We start from the raw sequence: 23,387 nt of genomic DNA on the forward strand, positions 1-23,387 counted from the left end.
CACTGTCCTTCTGGCAAGGACACCTCAACATGTGGCAGTAAGGCTGGTATACTTTGGACCTTGAAGTTACCTGGTAACCATGGATTTTGCCAGTGGTGGATAATAATTCCTAATACCTGTTGATGTACTAGAAGTATGGTACTGCTAATGTCTTTATAACTCTGTACTCAAGGAAAAAGGGGTCTATCTGGTTATATAAAGGACAGAATAGCTTGGAATCTTACTGATGAGCAGCTGTCCTTACTTATCTAGAAGAGCACTCATCTACTTCCTCTGAAAAGTGCCTTTTTTTTTTTTTCCTTCCCTGCTGAGGAATAATGAAAGAAATACCATCTGCAGGGGGAAGGAAAAAAATAAGCCTTCCATGACAAGGAATGAGGATAGCTTGGAGTAGAGTCTGAAAAGCAGTGTGGTGTTAAAAGGTGAGGCTTTTAACACTAGTTGTTCAACAGGGAGAATAAAAAGCCCAAATTGTTGGTGTCTTTTCAGGCATCTTCCTCAGCAGGAAGGAGAGGGGATGGATTTGGCCACAAGAGGGCTCTGGGAGGACAAGGAAGGAAGTCCCAGGGCTGGAAGTAGCCAAGTGCCAGGGACAGGGCTGCTGCCCTGCTTGTTTCTGCCCAAGGGCAGGAGAGTTAGGCATAAGGTACAGCTTTGGAACTGTCTGATGCCTCACCCTATCATGGAAGAAGTCTGTGGCTGGCTTTTCAAGTGTTTCTCCCCAAATTTTGAGAGATGTAGGTATATGAGGAAATAGCACCTGTGGTGCAACCCCAGTGTACCAGCACAAAGTAGAAGTACAGCATCTACATTCAGCATCCCTTACAACAAAGTGAAAAATGCTGTTTCCAGATTTGAGTCAAATTTTGTTGCCTGCTGTGCTAGAGCTAGAAAACTCTGTATGAGCATATAAAATATTGAGTGGTTATTGAGGAATTTCTGCTGCTGCTTTCTGGAGTGTGGATGTGCACATGTCCCCTGGTGCCTTTACCCAAAGAGCTGTTACACACTGCACAGAGTAAGTGCTCGTGAAGATCATGATCACCTTCCTCATTGCTGTCTTGCCCTGCATGTTGCTATGTTTGAGTTCCTTATGTGATAGCAACAAGGAAAAAGGAAGATGCTTGTATTCTAGCCCACTAATGGCAGTCAGGAAAGAAATCAGATATTTTACTCTCTTCACAGCAAGAAACTGGTTCTGACAAATTAAATTAATTTATTTTGTAAAAATGATTGTGGTGTCACAGTTAATACAGTAGGAAGGATATGTAATTTTATACACCTGTTTTAACATTACAAAATGCCCTGAAAAGACAAATATGGTGGCTGTTTTCTTTTTTTTTAAAAGGAGTATCCTGACACTGATCACATTCTACTCTGAAAACACTTTAATCCTTTAAAAAAAAAAATCACAGACAAATAGAACCACCAGTTCCAGTTTTCAAGTCTGACATACAGTACAACATGTTAACAACACTTACTTGAAAGGCAGGAAAAATTGGTCAAGTGTCAGTTAACTCATGGAAAGGTTAAAGTGTGCTTTAGTCAGTGCAAATAGAGGAATGTGTCAATTGCTGTAGTTTCTGACCACCTGGTTAAATCCGGTGAGTTATCCCTGAGAAAGCAACTTCTCTCTGCAAGTCTCTCGGAGTTTGTTGATTGTTGCCATAGACAAACTTCCAGGGTCTGTGAATATTTTCTAGGGGCAAAAGGAGGAAAACTCTTAGTTAAAATGTTGGCTGGAGGTCTCATGTAATTCTATGAAGTCTGAAATCCTTGCTGTGAGATCCATACTGTGAAATGCTTTACTGGCCTCCTTGTAACAGGGTAGCATGTTCATCTGTGCTGCTGTAAAGATGTAGTAACCTGCAGCTCATCACAAGTGCTGGAAGTTGTGCAAAGGTGACAATACAAAATCTGGTTTGAATTAAGTGTCCAGTTACAATTATTTTAGAAGGCACTTGTGTTGGTGGATGGCAGGCAGATTTAGAACATATTAAGCCCTCCTGAGTAACACTACAAAGTACCAGTGTGTTTCTCGTGGGATGCTAGTGCCAGTCATTCAGGCTCTGGAACAGATACACGCACACAACAGTATGTACCTACTGCAAAAAATCAGTCTTAATCTCTTGCTATACTGCCTTTGCTCTTCTTCTCTACCAGGCTTTCCAGGGTTGTAAATGCGTATGGATGTAAGAATTGGAGGCATTTCAAATGCCGTCACACTTTTGTAAGTTTGTGTTGCGTGGGGGTTTTTTTGTTGTTGTTTGTGGGTTTTGTGGTGTTTGTTTGGTTTTTTTGCTTGTTTTTTTTGTTGTTGTTGATCAAGAACAATACCTTCGTTTCCGCTACTTCATCTACAACTGAACAAAATTATGAAGCAAGCTGCAAGCTTATGCACTTTCACCTACGGTTGAGATGTGTGGGCCCCTCAGTTCTCTGTAGTTGTAACTGACAACTCTGGAAAAAAGATCATAAATGAGCCAGTTCTGAACAACATTCTGATAAAGAAGCCTGCATTGCATTCAACTAAAAACTAAGATAAGGCATAATATACTCAACTGCCACCACCTCTGCTGGTACTATTATCTGTTCTGCTAAAATAAAAAGCCAAACACAAAAGCAGGTTTTTCAAATTTACATAAGAACCTAACCTAAATTGTTTATTTAATTGCCTTCAAAGCCCCCTCACTACAGTAACCAAAACAGTTAAAATAAACTGTTTTATGCAGGGTAACTGCAAGAAAAAGTTGATTATTTTTTCTAAAAACAGCTGCTGTAAAATGTAATTAAGGGTGGAAGATGGGAAGAAATCCTTCAAGGGCAAGTGTTTGTATCGGCCTCTGAGCTGGCATTCTCATGGCAGTTAACATTTAACAACGCACTGATTCTAAACACTCTCAAGCATCTCCCTTTTAAATTAAAGCTGTACCTGCAATCTGGTTTCCTTTTGCTCATTTAATTAAAGGGCACACCAACACTAGTAAATTAAGCTTATTTTTCTTGCATATGAGCAAAAATGAAATGTAACGTGAATGTCATCCTACTATGCCAGACCTGCACACAGAGTTCTGACATGAGCGTGAAACTCTTGTGGCTAAAACTCACCTATGGGGATGTAGTTTTGTGCACACTTAGTAAACAATGATAGTGGAGTTGGCCAAGTGATTTATGGCAGATGTGCTCCTGTTATGTTTTCGCAGCTAATAACTCTTACATTTCTGCCATCTTAGTTAAACTCTGGAGCTAATGTTCTATACAGATTTGGCATCTGCTCTATTAATACGAATAATTCTTAGCTTGCAGATTGTCATAAGATTTGAGCACTCGATGTTTTTTTTTTAGTCTGGAAATAAGAACTTGGCACTGCCCTTTTGTACTGAAGAGAATGCTTTATATTGTGGCCCTATGAAGATTTATCAATGCAAGTGTAAAATTCACTTTGTTCTACAATGCTCTATTACAATTCATCTGAAAAAAGCACAGGAACTCAATCCATAATTTACTGAAAGAATGCACCCAAGTTATTTTCTCCTCAGACTTCCTGCCTTAACTGGTAAAAAGGGCAAAAAGGATTTTTTTCCCTGTACAAAAGGTAATGTGAATGGATTATTATATATGGATTTGGATAATAATTTTTTAAAAAATCTTAGAAAAGGTTTATGTAAGAACTTGCTTAATCCTTCTGGCGTTTCCCACAGATACATTTCTCCCAACTGTATCCATCGTTTTGACTGGGCAAAGCATTTCTAAGTCAATCTTAGTTTTTAATTTGTAACAACTGAAAGCTGCTGAGAATTTACCTGCATGAAGCTGTGACACTCTGTTACAAATGCTCCTTTGGTGATCTGCTTAAATTTCTCACAAATGTCAGGGAAATTTGTGGCTTCCAAAATAAAAGCTTGGTGTTGATGAATTAGTGTTAAGGCCACACGGAAGATGATCTTTGACCCTTCATAGAATAAACAATCCCATATTCGCAGCACGGTCTGCAGGAAAGGAGAGAATTCACGTTACAGCTTCTTGGTTTGCAGTAGGTAATTGTTACTATGAAATAATGATTATGAGTGTATATTAAGAGAGTTTTATGTTACCAATTACCTCCACTGGAAGAATGTCAATGAACAAGCATATAAACCAGCGTGACACCACCAGGGTCCACATGACTCCATGTCTTTCCATCAGCTCTGCCACAGCTGGGATTTTCATTTTCACAAGTTCTCCAAGGACTTCCTGATCAGTTTTCAGGCCCAGCATCGCAGGGCTGTAATAATCTTGGAGAGAAGAAACCAAAGTTCAGGATTCTGTGGACATGATCTTTCCACAAAATTGAAGAGAATGCCCCGTGCAGCTGAGTATATAAAGGCACGTTGAGCCCATGAATCTCAAGCTGGAGTAAATGAAACCACACAAGGAAGATGTCTGCACTATGGTCATATGGCATTTCTCTTCCAGCCAAGCTGCTCTCTCTGCACAAACACTTCATCCATGCCTACAAAAGTATCTTCTTTCTCTCTGTTGTGTTTTGGCAGTTCCTTCTTCCTTCCCAAGGAAGGATAACTGAGGTAGTTTTCAAGTCCTAGCTTAAACGACAAAAGTCTTACTAATATTTAAACAGTTCCATGCAACCATCATCTCATGCCCATGTGTGGGGGCTGCACACCTCCCAGTCCACACAATAGCCAGACAAGTAACAAACACCAAAACAACCTGTAGCCTTTAAACTGGGTCCAGTCACAAACTGGAAATGCAAATTTCTGAGTGACAGCTGAGCAGGGGCGCTGGAGGCCAGATAGCACTTCTCCTGAGGTGTGACCTAGCCATTTCTCTCTTTTGTTATTGTTTTTCCTCTGAGCCAAGGAAATCCCACTTTTCATAGAATAATGCCGAAAGCAAGTGAATGACAGATCCCTGAGGCAACATATCTTCCTACTTAATTTATCTCCAAGATGGGTTGAAATTAGACCTACATCTCCCGCACTGCTGGTCCCTACACTAAACCATTAAATCCAAAATTAAGAAAAATGGAGCACACTATGTCTGTTATTCCACAGCTTGTTCAACAGGGTAAGCATGTTCATTACCAAGGTGCAGGCTCAATAACAAGCATCTCACTTCTATAAATAAGTAGCTGTGGGTGTACTTAAGGGAAGAAAAACATTATTTTAGTTCATAAGAGTTCAGATGGCCCAGCAAAGGACAAGAATTGCACAGATGTTTAACAACTTCATATTTTGGGTTTAGATGTTGACAGGAACATTTAAGCTGGACTTGCTGGCTCCAGCCCTGGGAAGCAGTCCTTGATGGTTCACTTGTGCTTTGCTGACAACACCTACCTTATTAACATTATTTACTGAAATAACTGGTACCACAAGCACCTTTCTCTGTGTTTCTTTCTTTCACTGATTCTGGAACACTGTAATTCAGGTTTCTCTAAGCTGGTTTCTGCCAGGGTTCCCAGTACACGCAGCACTGGCCAATGGTTCAAGGGAAGATGAAAGAATCAGAGCAAGTCCCTTTGGCTGAAATAATTTTACTAAAACCTCCCCGAGCCACAAATAAGTTTAAGATGATGTCTAAATTATGCAGTACATTTATAACCACTTTAATTTCTCTAATGAAATCACAAGAGCAGTTTAACATTCCACTCTTTCCTGTGTCAATAGTTTTCTTGAACAGACTTTCCAACCCAGGAGCCATGTGTGCTACATTTGTCCTGTCCAAATAGCAGAACATCTACAGGAGCTTTTATGGGACTAACGAGCATCGTATTCAGCCTTTAGGAATGTAGCTTTTTGTTTGTGACCCCTCTTTTCCCTGTTCTCATTGACGAATGATAGGAAAAACTCCTCTACAGACATAAGAATCACTGCCATTATATACATTCCTTTAACCATTTGCCTTCCAGTTGCCTGTAAGGAAGGCTCTGAGAGCTAAAGCACAAGTAATCCCATGAAAAAGCGTACTAAAAGCAAAGGGAGTCACACCAAAGCCAACACAAAATCTTCTCTTCCTGCATGTTTTGTGTTAGTGTTGTGCTTATGTGTGAACTGGAATGCAGGTAAAAGAACGTTACCTGGCTGAGTAAACCTTTTTGAAAAGGTTACTTTAATGTAAGTAAAAAAAATCACATTTCAAAGAACAGAGCAAGCCTTCTTCCCTTTCCTACCCTTCCTCCTCCTCTCATACATCCACCAACCAATTTTTTATTATTTTGTGCTCCTGAGACATGTGGGTACTCAAAACTTACTCAAGTTACCATTGGCAAGTGTCCTCAGGAGGAAAAGCAGCAGCCTACACGCTCTCTGCTCTGCTGCAATCATCCGATATGCTGAAATCAACAGCAGCTGCTATTTTTAATTTGCACAGCAAACTAAATGTCAGGATCTCAGCGAGAACGCAACCGGACACCCACCCAGCTTTTTGAGAGCTGGCAAGTAAAAAGTTAACAGCCAGGCAACTTGGGTACGTCACCCCTTGAATTACTGAAGCAGCAAGCAGCTGGGAAGCCTTGGCGTAAATTCAAATTTCATTCAGGTTTGCTAGATCGTGCTGCTGGACAGAAAGCAAGAAGGGACTATTCATCTATCTGGGGCAGCCTCCTGCTGTTCCTTGTGGAGCAGGAGCGGCTCCCGGGTGCCCTGGGACACAGCACTGCAGCCTCAGCCCTGCACCGCTGCAAAACAAGCAGGAGGAGCGATAACGATTTTATGCCAATAACTGAGTAGCAGGTTTTTTTTTGCCGGGATATGAGCCACCAGCTCACAACAGAAAGTAGTTACATTAAAAGAATCTGCACCCAAGACATTTTAATATGTAATTCCTGTGCATTAATTTTGGCTACCGTGGGTATTAATTATAACTATTACACATAATTAATGTGTAATTATAATTTAATATATATAATTTTACTATATATATATACTTTTATACATAAATACACGTACATAGAATTAGCTCCTCAAATTAGGAAAGCCGCATTTCTAGTCCTCCAGAAACACTTGTACAGGACCCTGTATTTGTGCAAAAGTTGCCCACGGATCACTTACAAGGATGGTAACAGGACTGCAGTAGCCCAGGGAACAGCACAGAACTGACCTGAGGGCAGCATTACCCCGAGGGGAGCCAGGCTGGGGGAGCACAGCATCCCCAGAGCAGAGCCAGCAGTGCCCACCCCTGCGCTCTGCCCAGGGGATACACACTGACTCAACTAAAGGAGGGTATAAACATTGTTTTTTAACCATGAGGGTGGTGAAACACTGGCCCAGGTTGCCCATAGAGGTGGTAGATGCTCCATCCCTGGAGACATTCCAGGCCAGGCTGGATGGGGCTCTGAGCAACCTGATCCAGTTGCAAATGGACTAGATGAGCTTTGAAGGTCCTTTCCAACCCAAACTGTTCTATGAGGGCTCTACACTGATGGCCAGAACTACACCGCTGAGTCAGAAGAGGATCCAGCATCAGCTCAAGTCACCTTTTACGGCCTGTGTCTGGCCCCACTAGTGACAATGATTTTGTAACTTGGTTCAGTGCTCAAGTGTTCGGTAACATTTAACCCAGCGGTATTAAACTCATTTTCACTGGGGGCCGCATCAGCCTCGCGGCTGCCTTCAAAGGGCCGAATAGCTACATTCATGCAGCCCTAGAATTACATTCGGCCCTTTGAAGGCAACTGCGAGGCTGATGCGGCCCACCGGTGAAAATGAGTTTAATACCCCTGGGTTAACCTATAGGGGTCTTTTGTTCTTATTTGCTAGGGATACCCAGTCCCTAAAGCTTCTGGAAATGTCCCCTCAGCAAAAATCCTGCAGCTCCCACTTGCTGCAAATGTTTCACTGCATGCCCTATTTTCCTAATCTTGTATAATGGGCTGCTCTGCCCAGAATCTCTCCCTAAAGCCAAGATATCCTTGTTTATGAACAAGTCTACACAAGCCTAATCCTCCCCCACATCACAAAACTATTTTTCACAACATACTGTGCAGCAAATTACTTTTACTCACCTACCATCAAAATACATTAGGTTTATGTTCCTTCCATTTCTTATCTTACAAATTTCTAGATTTGCATGATCCACATTTAATTAGCATATTGATTATTTTTCCCTTCTCAATAATCCAGCAAAAGACTGAGCAGTTGATGACCCAGAATGGACCCTTTGAGTCCTCAATTTATCAAACAGAAGTGGTAATGTTAATAATTAGGTGATCACACACTACATTACTTTTCATCGCATCCTCTTCTGGAAGGCAACACAAAATATTGTGTTATAAATTATTATATTCTATTATTAAATTATTATTAAATTCCATAAAAATGTCTAGATGAAAATTAAGTTTCCCAATATGAAACTCCACTTTTCCAAGCTCTTTTGTAAGCTGGTCCTAAGCTTTCCTTCCTTTCCTCTCAGCTTTCCTGTGGCTGTTGCTTACCCACATGCACCTTCTTTGCCTGGTCTGTCGGTCCTGGTGCCTGCCCTATGGATTTTGGATGCCTTGCTAAGTTTAGGAGTCCAGAGTGCAGCAAAGGGCAATGCAGGCAGCACCCTGTGTGGAATTTGCCCCACCGAGTGCCTCTTTCTCACCAAAATCCTGACCCCCGACAGCAGCTCAGCCCCCTGGCTCTGGTGGGATCAGCAGCTTCTCTTCCCCTTGGAGCTGAGCAGCAAAGAGGAAAAATCTACTTTACCACTGCTAGATGCTTTATTGCTCCTGTACAACACAGGTGATGCCATGAAAGGACTTTTTTCCTTGTTTAAAGGGCTTTTTGTTACTAACGCTGTGCTCATGGAGCTTGAAACCTGTCTGGCAAAGAGAGATTCCTTAAACTGTCTCCCTATGACAAGAATTAGCATCTCTCTGAATCCTACCAGGACGTCCGGGACTAAGATAGAACTGTCTGCTTGTGCTCCAGAACAGTAATGAGATTTGCAGGAAGTGGGAATAAAGCTTGTAGGGACTGTGTGACCTTGCTCTCTGTTACAAATAGATTAAGAGGCTCCATAAATAAAAGTTTAAGAAGCAGTACTCTTTATAGCCTTAAAATACCTCTACAAGTCAGAGCTGCACAAGTTAAAAAAGAATCTTTAAAGTCTGTTGTGCATATGTCAGGTTAAATATAAATACTCCCACTGGAACTAACGTGATATGAATTCTTAGTGTTATAGCAAGAACCAAGGCAAGACCTCAGCTCTGCTGCTTATCTTCCAGCATTTCTAACTGAGCCTAAATAGCCCAGGCTGGAACAAAATAAGTGATCTGTCTTGGTATTTAACCAAACTGAAAAATTAAAAATTACCTGGTTTAACTTTTCAGCCATCATAAGCAATGTATTTTATTCACAAGATCATGCTTTTAATGTCCATGAGAGCCACGGTGGGAAGAGAAATTAACGTTCTCTCTCATCCCCCAAACAAGTAAAAATGGTTCATTTTTATACCAACACCAAACATTTTAAAATGTCTCCTTGCTGTAGAAGCACGTTACCAATTGCTACTGGACTTCACTGGAATCTGGAAGAGGCAAATGGAACAGGCCTCAGTGCTGGCAGGGAAAAGCAGAGGTTGCCATGGACAGAATTGGCCAACTTTGTGAAAACCCCTCAATTCTGCATTTCGAGTCAAAACAGAAACAGAGTCCACCGTGTGCCTTTGTGGGGAAAAAAAAAAGCCCTTTCCAGTAAGTCTTCTGTATAAAACTTCATCTGTTTGCATGTTACTGAACACAGGGGTTATTTTAAACAACCTTGGCAGTGCAAAGCTTCCTTCTCCAAAAAGATACGCTATCATGGCTGAGTTTATGAACTTCATGCAACACACAAGGAATGCGTTTTATCACCTCAGTTACACAGAGGTCAAACTAGGTTATGATTAGCAGTCCCTTCTCACCTCCAGAGTATCTATATGCCATTTATGCTATTCCTACACAAGTTATGAACTCACTCATTCTCCCTGCTGGCAACTCTCAGCCTGCTTTGTCCAAGAAGGCAGGACAATGTTCTGCTGTTTTATCTCTACCATTGGATAGTCCCAAAAGATGCAATAGGTCTTCTAAGAATCTACATCATGGCATAAAATGTTGGACAAATGTTTGGGAGGAAATCAGAAAGTCACAACAGGAAAAGGAGGAAAAGCAAGAGTAGTGCCAATTCTTTTTGCAGTATCAGGGCAAAGTGGCCCCCTGCAGATGTTCTGGCCAAAGCGATATCCTGCAGATATGTCGTTAAATGACAAGCTGAACTCTTACATATGTTATTTTTAAAGCATAAGTTCCTAATCCTCCAGGGAACTGAAGATAAACAAATGAACTGACCAATCAACCCAAAACAGGCCCAAGCCATTTTTATTTTTCCTTCATCAAATGAAACTGAACCAGAACTTCTGTCCTGAGGTACTGAACTCACACCAGAACCAGCTGTGTATTCATAGCATTCACAGTTGAACATTACCTTAAAACAAAAAAAAAAAAAACAAAACCAAACAAGCCCAGTTCATTTTATGTGGCAGAACCACCACAAAAAAAGAGAATGCAGGCATTTTATGGATGCTTATTGGTTGTGATATTGAGATTACACAAAATTTAGAATAATAGTATTTTGGGAAATGATTAACATCTTTTCAGCAAGGACAAAAAAAAGCAGTGTTTGATTGTTTCTACATAATCCCATCTGCCTGTATTCATCTCTTGCTTCTGATCCCAAACTTGAAAAATGGATCTGGTGGAGCAGAAAGAGCCCTTTGGCTTCCAATTTGCATTTCACACAGCACAGCGGGATTCTGAGGGGATGCAGTAGCTACCATTTGGAACCGAAAAAGGATGCCTGTTAATTATAAAAACAATGGTAAGAAAGGCAAAGATGATATCCTTCCAGCCATCACAGAAGGCAGAGATGAATTAGAAAGACTCCATGTGTAACCTCTCAGAGAAAGAAACTGAAGTCAGCAGCATGCTGGGAAGTGCAAATGCAACTTTCAGACATTCTAGTTATTGAGAATAAAACTGGCTAGTTGTTTTGGTTTGGCTTTAATACTAACTCTGCTATGTGCTGCTTAGTAGAGACATTTGCATCATTAAAAACTAGTTGAGATTAAAGTTATAGATACCAAGGCACCCTCATACAGATTAGATGTAACTCTGCCCAAAATGCTGTCGCCCAATTCTTCCTTCCTTCTGCCCCCTCTTCAAATCCACTACCCTTGGAGTTGCTCCTTTTGTGGCCAGTGTTTTTCTCATAGTACCAGTGAGCTGACAGATCCCAGCACACATGGGTTACTGCCCACATGGCTGTTTCCAAGTGCCCTGGCCTCACTCCAGCCCCTGCACTCCATGATGTTCCAGCCTGAAGAGCTGCTCACTTTGGACAAGGCTGCAGCTCACTGGGTTGACCATGGTCCCAGGAGCCAAGGCTTTCAATTTACAAAATACTTTAACAGACTTTTAACACAGATTTCCTCAAATGGAGGGGAAATTCAGGAACAGGCGTTGAAGTTATCATAACTGCTTATCATGCTTGTAAAGGAAACAAACATTTTTTTTAAATTACTTTACAATTGTACAGTGTGTCTCAATGACTGATGACTTCAGCTGAACAAGGATTCCTTTATCTGTGGCTTTTTTAATTCCTCTGTGGGATTAGGAAGAATAGATATTTAATCAGTTCACCGCACTGACAGGATTATTCTTAACACCACAGCACAAAACACAGCATTTATATTCTCTCACACTTAAGAAAAACCTCGGTGTTACGTTTTTCTTCAGCTGTTCACAAGAGCCCTACAGTCACACCATGGGAAATATTGAAAACACTACTTAAAAGACTGGAACAGACTTAAGGCATCCAAAAGAAAGCTGGACAGACACATACAGTTCTAGCCTGATATTTGGAGCAGGAAACCAATCCAGCCCTTCAGCTTGAAGAGAAGGGGAATCATGGAATCACAGAATGGTTGTGGTTAGAAGGGATCTCTGGAGATCATCCAGTCCAACCCACGTGCTCAGGCAGGTTCGCCCAGAGCAGATCACACAGGAATGTGTCCAGGCGGGTTTTGAATGTCTCCAGAGAAGGAGACTCCGCAGTCTCTCTGGGCAGCCTGTTCCAGTGCTCTGGCACCCTCAAAAAAGCTTCCCCTCATGTTTAGACGGAACCTCCTGTGCTTCAGCTTGTGCCCACTGCCCCTCATGCTATTGTTGGGCACCACTGAAAAGAGTCTGGTCCCATCCTCTTGACATCCACCCTTAAGATATTCATAAGCATTGACAAGATCCCCTTTGAGCCTTCTCTTCTCCAGGCTGAACAGACTCAGCTCTCTCAGTCTCTTCTCACCTAGAGAAAGGTGCTCTAGGCCACTAATCATCTTCATAGCCCACCACTGGACTCCATCCAGTAATTCCTTGTCCTTCTTGAACTGGAGAGCCCAGAACTGGACACAGTACTCCAGATGTGGCCTCACCAGGGCAGAGTAGAGGGGGAGGAGAACCTCCCTGGACCTGCTGGTCACACTTTTCCTAACGCACCCCAAGATACCGTTGGCCTTCTTGGCTGCAAGGACACATTGTTGACTGATGGTCAACCTGTTGTTGACCAGAACTCTGAGGTCCTTCTCTGCAAAGCTGCTTTCCAGCAGGTCCATCCCTAACCTGTACTGCTCCCTGGGGTGATTCCTCCCCAGGTTCAGGACCCTACACTTGCCCATGTTGAACTTCATGACGTCCTTCTCTGCCCAATCCTACAGCCTGTCCAGATCTCACTGAAAGGCAGCAAAGCCTTCTGGTGGGTCAGCCCTTCCTCCCAGTTTGGTATCATCAGCAAACCTGCTGATGGTGCACTCAGTCTCTTCATCCAGGTCATTGATGAACAGGTTGAACAGGACACTGGAACCAGTACTGATCCCCGGGGAACCCCACTAACTACAGGTCTCCAACTAGACTCTGCACTGTTGATCACAACCCTCTGAGCTCTGCCATCCAGACAGCTCATGATCTATCTCACTGTGCATTCATCCAGCCCCCACTTCCTGAGCTTGCCTCTGAGGAGGTTGTAAGAGATGGTGCCAAAAGCTGCGCTGAAGTCAAGGTAGACAACATTCACTGCTCTTCCCTCATCTGCCCAGCCAGTCATATCATCATTGAAGGCTGTCAGGCTGGTCAAACATGATTTCCCTTTGGTGAACCTATGCTGACGACTCCCGATAACCTTGTTTTCCTCCACATGCTCAGAGGTGACGTCCAGAATAACTTGTTCCTTCACCTTGCCAGGGATGGAGGTGAGGCTGACTGGCCTGTGTATTCCTGGGTCATCTTTTTTGCCCTTTTTGAAGGCTGGAGTGACATTGGCTTTCTTCCAATCCTCAGGCACCTCTCCTGTTCTTCAAGACCTTTCAAAGATGATGGAGAGTGGCTTAGCAATAAGCCTGCCAACTCTCTCAGCACTCGTGGTGCCCCATCCCAGCAGGGGTCATGAAAGCCACAATCCTCTTACTTCAAGTTTGAAGAAGGTAATGAGAATTAATTTCAATCTTGAAGCAAGAGGTTTTAAAGCTATAAGAGCAATAAATGAGACTTCTTCAGTAGCCATAAATTGAAAGTTTAGTAAAGTGTTCAAGTTTTCTGAATATAAAACACATGAATCAACCAAGACTGTATTGCCCAAGCATCTCTCTGGAATTAAATAGTCACTTGTCCATTTATGTAGAAAAAGGTTACCACTGTGCACTGCACATGATTTTCTTCATATAATTTCCTTCACTCTCAGAGCATGTCTCCTTCCACTAACACAATCTTTATGTGGCCACCTTTGCTGTATATGCATTATACTATATTTTGAAGTAATATCAAAGCAAGCCTGCTGTCAATGCTTCTTCATATTATGCCAAATTAAAACAAAACAAAACCGTACAACTTGACAACACAGTCGAGCAATTTAAAATAAACAATTTTGCAGTATCTTAAGTTGCAAATATCATAAATCCAGAGTAAGCATGTCTTAGGTCAGGAAAAGCCAAAGTAATCCTTGGATATATTCACTACTGAAGGAGAGAGTATGTCATCCCTGAATTAGCAAACCTGAGGTTAGAAAACTGCATCCAGTTCTGCTATTCACATTGAAGGCAGGAAGCTGAAGAACTGGAAAGAACGTGAAAGAAAGGCCTATAAACACTGCTTACAGAAATTAAGCTCTGTATGGAACATGTCTATTTGTAGAAATTATGCAAAGAAAATGAAAGGAAACTTCACCACTTCATAGATAAAACACCAATATAGTAAGAGAGTCTTAAAAAGAAGCAATAGCTATAAGTTAGGACAAGGGAAATCCAGATAAAAAGTATAGCAAACGCTTTTAATAAGAGTAAATCATGGTTTGAATGCATTGCTAGAAGTGGTGGTAGGCTCTTTCTTTGAGATCAAGTTTAAGACCTTTCACAGAGACGAGTTCCAGCCAAACGTGTCTCCTGCAGCAGGATTGGGAAGAACTGCTGCCGTTTCCTTATCTGGCTTCTGGTACAGCTAATTCAGTTACATTTCCAGTTTTATGAGTCTTGGTGTTTAACACATGGATTACTTCAAGCATAAGAATGTATCTTATGGGGATTTACAAGTTAAAATACAAAACTGTATATGAGGATTGAGCACCTATAAAGGCATTATACATTTATCAGCTATTATATTATGCTTCTTGCTGTCAAGGTGACATATTCAGGAAGGCTGCATTATTAAAATTGCAATCGAACATGCAGAGCCCTGGTGAACCATTAGAAGGTCAAAAAAAAGCTATAAAGAATGAAATAAGCTTCTCACTTTGGCTTTATGCCTCTCCTGCTTTAATTATACAGTTAAAACAGCACAATTCCTTTAAGATGGAGACAGCTCTGTCAAAACTATAGTTTCAATACCACCTGTGCACTTTAGTGCTTTTACAACTGAAGCCATTAGCTCAACATGGCCGTTCTGATAAAAATACAAAGCACAAACTAAGTGAACCTTGTGCTGCATGCTAAGGCTTGACCACTAATTGGTGGACATCTTCCCCCAAACCAACATCTCCGTGTTTCTACCACTCTGCCTATTCTCCTCCTTTGTACTTAGCCAGGGAATTCTACTTTTAATCAGTCCTAACTGAACTAAGATTTCATTTGAAAAGCATATTTTGCTGGCGGCTTTTGAAAGGGATGAAACTTTGATTTATTGGGAAGATAAACGGGCAAATAGCATTGCCTGCACAGACAGCCAAAGGCTGCAGTCTCATCCATAGTACCACAGAAAGCCTACTGAAATGAAATTATATTAATACAAGGCTTGCCTGCCAGGAGGAAAGAGGCATAATTGACTCTTCTTTGGGTGGAATAAACCATTTAGGTCCTGTTTCCAGTGTAAATAGAGCCATATCAAGGAACAGAATATTCTTCAGTATTTTTAAATACTATCTGTTGCGTAGCTGAAACTTAGCACATTTCCTCACAAAAGTAAAGCTGACAAAATGTCTATCTTGTCATATACAGGAAAATTCTGTTTTAGACAAAACTCTACATTTTCGACCCAACTACCTAAAGCACACCTACTAAATAATGAGATTGCTCTTTTATTGATGAGGCTTGTGATTTGGGATACATACAGGAAATAAATTATTCCAAAAGTATAAATATATGTATCATTTTAAAGAAGAAAAAACAACAGTTGCTCATTTCCTGCTAGCTCAAGTCTCCCAAATCCCCTAGCCCAGGGGTGTCAAAGTCTTTCTCACTGATGTAGTAGTAGTTACATTTACACAGTCCTAAAATCACATTCAACCCTTTGAAGGCAACTGTGAGGCTGATGTGGCCTGCCCCCCAGGAAAATGAGATTGACACCCGTGCCATAGCCGTTCAGATTTGTAACTAATAAGCATTTCAAGCCTATTGTGTTTTCTAAATATAGGCACACGATGACTCCTACATTCCACCTTCAGCTTAATAGGCCACCGCATGCTTAATTCCTAGGTAAATACAACTGACCTCTAATGTTCAAACACTAATGCCTTCACCGAGGGTGGTGAACAGTAAAACACATTGGAGTCCCATATTTCAAAACTCCTAATTATTCAGCCTCCCAGCCAAGCTTTCCTCTCTCCTCATGGCAGAGGGGATGCTGTACCCCAGATGTGCTGCAGTTCCACATGTGAGCGCAGAAGAACTCTGAGGATGAGCAAGAACTCTGCCAGCTCACAGCCCTGGAGCTGGGCCAGAGGGGGAAGAGAAGCAAACAGCCCAGAACTGATCAATCTGCTGAAGTTTTCTGGGTTGATGGTGCTAATAATAATGATTAAAAAAAGGTTGGTTATCAAAAACTACTACAAACATGAGGTCATGCACGTTATGCATCGCCTCACAAGGTTGTTTCCCACACCAAATGCACATGCCTGTGGTGCTCTAGCATTTTACATCAAAAAACCCCCACACTTTTCATCATGCCAGTCTGCTTCACAGGCTGCAAATTCGGCTCAATATTACCACTATTCAGGTCTAGCAGTGTCTCTTTTATCTGCACAGCTGAATGAAATGCTTTAAGTGAAACAAAGTTCCACTTTACATTGGAGCAGCAGGTCTCAAGACGCAGCTGCACAGCCAGTTCTGCATTCAGAGGTTCCCTGACAACACCTAATCAGGGTATTAAAACAAATTCAGCCACAAGAACAAAATAAATAGATGCTTAACTGCAAATAAAAGCAAACAGTCTAAATAAAAATATCGTAAACATAGTACAGCATTCTGCATTTCTCAAATGGTCCTTCCCTTCAAATCTGCAAGTCTGTGTGCTGGGACTTTACAGAATGTTGCAACATGAATCACTGGAAAGAGTTTGAGACAAAGCTACGTTATTATTCAGTCCAAATACTCATGTCTCTTACTGTACCTAATCTCTCTTGCAACAGTACCTGCCAGTCCATGGCTGATACAATCAAGAACCACAGAGAGCTCGAAACTGAAATGTGTTGGATATCTTTTATCTCAACATGCAAACACTTCCCTCAACCCTGAGTAGCTGAGCTACTCACCGAAGTCGTATCTTGCCTCACGCCTTGTGTCCTTGCCGATAATGCCAGTTAGTTCAGTGCAGTCTACTACTTTTGTGACTATTTCATCATGCAAAACTCTGCTTTTATTTTTAACTATTGATAAACAACCAGGCAGCACATGTGTGTAGGAAAAAAAAAATTAACAGAAAAGGCTTAAAAGTCCCAGGCTGAAGGAAGGTTGTTAGACTGATCCTTGAAGAATGCTTGTAGGCTATACCTAATGTAAGATTTTTATTAACAATGTTGGATAAAAAGAAAAAACTGGTATTTGCTAATAATCCTAAACTGAGAGCTACTGTCCCATGTCAATAAAAAAGGCATAAGAAAGTAACATAGTGAAAAGACTGGAGGAAGAGAGACATGACGATATTTAAAATTACAAAGACAAGAGTGTTCAAATAAAGTTCGGCAAAGAGAGTATGAATTCCTGTAAGCTCTAGAAAAAACATCTGTTGACAATGAGAGAGGAGCAATAGCACAGGCATTATTACTGAGACCATAAATTGAAACAACAGCGTCACAAGGGGAAACAGGCAAGGGAGATCCTACAGGTTCTCCCTCTCAAATAAAACACTTCCAGCTGTGAAAAGAGAGAAATAATGCCACCGCACGAGCAAATTTTCTGCTAAAGAAAAAGAAGTGCCATTGTGATCACAGTAAAAAAAAAAAAGAAATCGAACTGGAACAAGCACACAAAATAATTATTAGGCTAAAACAGGAACGGAGAAGAGTTTCATGCAAGAGAAGAGTTTGATTGAAGCGGCTTGGTAATGCAAAAGAATCGTAAAATGAATTGAGTGTTTCCTATAAATACATGAAAGGTAAATACAAGAGAAAGAGGGACTTTTTTACCCCCAAAAGTCTGCACTGGCACAAGAATGAAAGAATATAAAACTGGCCATGAACAGGCCAGTGCAAAAATCATAAGACCTCTCCTAACCATTGGAGGAGAACTCTACAACTGATTTTCAGTAAGAGTAAATAGCTCCAGCATAGGAGTCCAGGAGACTAATTAGAGTTTAGCTTGATGAACACTGCTGCTTTCAGACTGGGAACTAGCGAAGTGAGGGGGAAAAAAAGATGCCCTGCTATATATAAGCATAACTGTCATGCTAAAGTGAGTCCAAATTGCCAAGTTTTTATTCTTTAAAACTCAACATTTAATCACAAATATGTAAAACATGAAATATGCTTCTTAAGTTATGTACCAAAGTACCACAGTTACAAGTTCCCACCTACTCAATGCTTTCTAAAGCAACCTCCCCAATATTTCCTCAACAGAACAAAAAAATTTCTCAGCAAGAACCAGAGTGATGAACAGAACAGAAACACCTAGAGCTACACTGAATACAAATTGCAGACACATCCACTCTGAGCTCAAATTGAATCCATACGGCTTCGTGTGGGCAGTACTGTCTGCTCCAGCCATCTGTTTTGAATGAACCTGGGAATAAAAGATCATGGGAACACCCAAAACTTCAGTTAAACAAATAATTCTCTTCCCCCTTGCTGTGTTTCAATGAGATATGCTCCTAATCCCTCCAAATGCCTGGTTGAGCAGCTGACAGATGCAACAGGCAGTAGACGATGGGCTTGCCTTCAGCAGCAGCAGGATCTTCTGGCCTCATCCAGCAGTGCTACGTTCAGCAGACGAATGGTGTGCACACAACTCCACACACCAACAAGCCAAATGGGAATTCTTTGCTGGCTCTCTCTTCCACCTGTGCTAACTCTGGGTGTAACAAAACAATTCAGCCAGAAAACCTCTACTGATGGGGTCCTATTCCCAAATTGTCCCCCTTCTGTCAGTGGGTGGAGCAGTCACACCTTCATCCTATTCTATGGTTCGTACCTCCACCCAGACCTAAAAACCAGCATGAGTGGGGAGGTGACCTGTAGCTTTGGGGATCCTTCTCCATCACTTCACTGGAAATCTGCCACTAATGCTCCCATCTGTCACATTCTACATTTTTCAATCAATGACATTGATCTGTGGCTGGCTTGGCTCATCTGCTGACCAAAAAACCTCGCTGTCAGCATCAAGGTACTGGAGCGGCTGTTTAATGTAATTAAATGTGTGTGGGCAGGGGGAAGGAAGCGTTCGCAGGAACATCGCAAAAGGCAGAGAAGGGATTTCTAAATTGTCCTAAATCACCACTGGTTTGACTGGCAGCAACAGGACACACTCAAAAATGAGGACAGGACCTGGAGGCATATTTGGTGCAATGAAAGGGAGAAACATGAAGATTATAATGCAAGCAGATCAAGAAAAGAGCATCAGCAACAGAAGTAAAGGAAAAATGTTGGCTAATCAAGCTGTTAGCATACAACAACAACACCACAAACAAACAAACACCACCACAACTGCTAATTTTCCCTCTGAAGATCTGGAGAATACACAATGTTTCTCTGCATTCCTAACAAATAATTGTAGGGCTTTAAAGCCAAATGTGCTGTACCTTGCACTACTACCAGAAGGGTAGAGATTACTTACCTGAATAAGTTTCTTTATGGTTACCTTCTCTCTGATTCTCTCTCTCACATACACACACAATATTTCACTGAAATTACGCCAATTATTTTATCTGACATGCTTTGAATTTTATAAATGTGCAATTCGAGCATGACAGAGGAGGGTAGTGGGAATAAAAGGGAAAAAAATATATTTAATTTTTTTTTTTTTTTAAAAGAGCATCAGCAACAAATTCTCTGACAATAAAGCCTTGTATTACTCAATGCAGATATTTTTACTACATAAAAGGTTCACACTACCTCACTTAGGCTCTTGTTGAGGCATCCAAATCGGAAAGAACACCTCAAGCTCTCTTAAAACAGACTGCAGAGGGAAAAGGGGCACATTCAGATCACAATTCTGATCAGATATCCCCTTCCCCACTGACTATTAAAGAACCATAAGCACGTGTGTTTCCACCTTTAGCATGTCTGATGATGCCTGCATTGGATGTGCTGAACCCAGGCCAAAGTCTGTAGCAAGACTCTTGTTACAGGTTGGTAGAAACATATCCATAAATATAACTTAAGTAAATGTACACCTCCTTTATACACAGTAATTGCTTTTCATGTTATGAGTTTCTTCTCATCACCAGTGCTACTGGCATAAGATAAATTCAACAACTAAGAGGGAAAAATGAGGAACTTTTGTCATTTAGATATCAGCAAAACTTAGAAGAAGAATATACAAGAAGAACTAAAAAGCTTATGACAAACTAAAGTAAGTTCCCTACCAAAAACAATGACTAAAAACTCCTGAATCTACTCCCTTGCCCCAAATAAAAACAGATGCTTTGTTCCTCACGCCGTGATGTCAATGGAAAGACATCAGTGGCAGGTCCTGTAGCAGACAGAAGCCCTGTCTCCTACCTGTTTGCACAGCTTATAGCTCTCAAGGCTGAACAAAAGCAACAGACAGTTGACCTCTTTCAACTACTTTTATAGCTTGAAAGTAAACTTCAAGGCTGCAAAACCTCAAACACTTGCAGACTGATTCAACAAGTCATGGTGCTCCCTGCCTGTCTCTACTTTTTCAATCTGCAAACAAAGTCCAACCACCCTCCTCGTACACAAGGAAAACCTGAGTTCCTACACAGGGTATTCAGCATGAAAGATAATTTCTTACAGTCATTCAAAAACATTAAAAGAGTCTCACCACTTTTTTCTTCTTTCTCCGAGTCTTTCCTTTTTATTCAATAAGGAACAAAATATTACATACTTTTTTTTTTTCCCTAAATTTTAAACAAGAACAGATATAAGCAGGAATAAAAGCCTTGGAGTCCTTGACCAGCACTTAGTTGACACTGTAATACTGAATTCAGCCTCCAACCATTTGAGCTAAAGATCTGTTCAAAAGCAAAACTGGGCCAGTAGGGAATTTCAAAGCCTCCTTATAAAAAAAAAAAAAAAAAAAAAATCAGTCTTCTATTTTGAATATGGCTTTACATTACAGGTGTAGCTGTAGTCAGTCCTGTGCAATGGTAATGCTAATTCACAATGAAACCATTCTCCCTCTATAATTAAATCCCAAGAAAGAACATTCCCAAATGTCTTTCATAGGAGTATAAAACATAGCTGTGACTGATGTCTGCTTCTGATTTTAAACTACTCCACATGTGCAGTGAAATTTAGCTTATACACGGGGCAAAATTCATTGTGTGAACACATCCTGCAAATCCAGAGATCCAGGCAAGGGAACCTAGAGAGTTTCTGAGCTGACCAGATGTAGATATTGTCTACAGCTTAGGCTGTGCTGAATTTCCCTCTGGATTCTCCTGACCAGCCTGGCTAGATCACCACCCATTGTAACAGTTTTGACAAAAACTTCCCATACAGGCAGGGATTATGACATTTATTTGCTTTGTTGCAAAATCACTATGTATAAAGCACCCAAGATATCCCTGCTCAGAAGTGGGGGACACAGCAGAAACTACCACCGCCTTGTCAAATGCCTCTGCAGAAGGCTCACGCTGCCTCCTGCCAAGCCACTGGGAAGTCCTACCTCAGGCTTAGTGCTCAGACTCTGCACATCTCCCATCTTCGCTCTGCCATCACTGCTTCATCTGCATCTCATACCATATTCCTGCAGCCAGAAGCGTCAAATCCCAGACACCCTCACAAGTCCTGTTCCCCAGCATCATACAGATATAGGAAGGCATCTATCTAACAGGTCTAAGTAGGGAGTGAGAAGTAAGACTACAAATTAACATACACATAAACCACTGCATCAAGACCACAATCTCACTATAAACCAGACAGGTTTTGCCTGTGTGCTGTGTCTTCATCCTGTGTTTCCAGGACCCCAGAAAACCTTCAGTCTGTGCAAGTCTATTTTAACATCTAAAACCTCTAAAAACAGAGAAGGCGACAAAGATCAAATAAAAGCCAAGCTCCAAAATACGAATACAACTATGCATGTTCATAGCATACCGGGCAATATTCTTCCAATAAGAGCATCTAGCAACCAAAAGGACTCCTCTTCATTCTTTGTAATAAGAAGCAGGTATCCAGCTATGAAGTTCATGCCCTGAAACAGAAAGAAGGGTTTTAAGATGCATACACTTATCTTGAGATATTATTTTGATTTTGTTTTCTTTTGATTAAGGGCTAAATTATTAAGGTTCTACAAAATGGGCATATTAAGTAAATTCTAGTGACAAAGGCCACTGATTGTGCAAGCTGTTAAACCTGCACAACAACAGCTAACAGGAATTATTACATTAACAATGATCAAGGAGAGGAAAACTAAAAGAAAAAGCTTAGTAGTCTATAGTTTACCTTCAATTTTCTTTTTTTGTTTTTTAATTTAATTTTATAAACCCCAAAGTCCTGTCCCAACGTAACTGAAGACTGCTTTGTCCAGTACCAAAACACAGCTGTACCAGATGTGCAGTACACACACAACACACCTGCAGGTAGACAGTGCAGCTGCAGAGGGAGACTGCTTGACCCAAACACTCCTTACTAAAAAAGCTGCAGCTCCAGCAGCTTTTACAAGCTCTTGCTACTTAATTCAAATGACTGTACATAAACCATTTACTTCCATAATACCTCCAGTACTCTGCATTCTAGTCAATGACTGGTCACTGTAGCTCCAGGAGGTAAACACTGAGGAGTAGGGGAATTGGAAGAGCTACCAGAAATTTTGTGAAAAGTAGTCATGACTGGCCAAATTCCAACTGTGCCATTTTTGTAATCGTTACTGCCACTCTCTGGAGAAATGACATACAAAACACACAGGTCATGGACTGGTATTCCCTGTAAACACATGGCCTCTGCCTCAGACTCTCCTTTTCTTGTATCCACCACAACACTGCTAAGTTGTGGCAATATTACTCATTTACATGCTTAAGAGAGTGAACTACTGTGCATTTTTTAAGTACGTCTTTTCCATTGTAAACAAGTTAACAGAAGTAATAACTTAGCATGTCAAAGGACAATATACCAAAGCCACCTCTGAGGTGTGAGCCCTCCCCAAAGTCTTCCTAAGCTAACAGAAAATTACCTTTAAATATTTACAGGCTATTAAGTCCAGGGATGGCTACATTGCTTTCTTTGGTGTCATCCCATGTTTTCACCTTCTCCGTGTTCTCTCTCACCGCAAGCTGGACTTCTCCAGCACAGCTGTCACCACAGGCAGCACTGCTGTCTCTAGGCACCCTGCAGCAGCCCCCGCAAGCTACAACTCCCTCTCCAAACTGAGATCTCCTTTCTTCTGTTCAACATATTTGAGTCACTTGTGCCACCTCAGAAGGCCTCGCAACATTCCCAGAACACAGAAACATTAGGACATTGTGTCTTCTCCCATGTTTCATTTTCAAGCTTTGAGTC

The 23,387-nt window shown here is 41.3% G+C and overlaps 1 protein-coding gene across 3 annotated transcripts in view; it reads right to left on the reverse strand.

Moving 5' to 3' along the window:
- Window positions 1-1,196: 1,196 nt before the first annotated feature.
- The window catches only part of GRTP1 (growth hormone regulated TBC protein 1), a 36,062-nt gene continuing 13,871 nt past the window's right edge, over window positions 1,197-23,387 (reverse strand). For 2 of the 3 annotated variants that reach the window (XM_065059309.1, XM_065059318.1), the window contains 4 exons: window positions 21,987-22,083; window positions 4,102-4,274; window positions 3,804-3,989; window positions 1,197-1,699 (listed from right to left, as the gene is read on the reverse strand). In XM_065059309.1, the coding sequence (XP_064915381.1) occupies window positions 1,610-1,699; window positions 3,804-3,989; window positions 4,102-4,274; window positions 21,987-22,083 (546 nt within the window). In that variant the 3' untranslated portion in view covers window positions 1,197-1,609. Of the gene's footprint in view, window positions 1,700-2,045; window positions 2,461-3,803; window positions 3,990-4,101; window positions 4,275-21,986; window positions 22,084-23,387 lie in introns of those variants that run through there. The other variant, XM_065059315.1, reaches the window with a different exon arrangement.

The sequence above is a fragment of the Columba livia genome, chromosome 1 (assembly GCF_036013475.1).
Source record: "Columba livia isolate bColLiv1 breed racing homer chromosome 1, bColLiv1.pat.W.v2, whole genome shotgun sequence".
Taxonomy (NCBI): Eukaryota; Metazoa; Chordata; class Aves; order Columbiformes; family Columbidae; genus Columba; species Columba livia.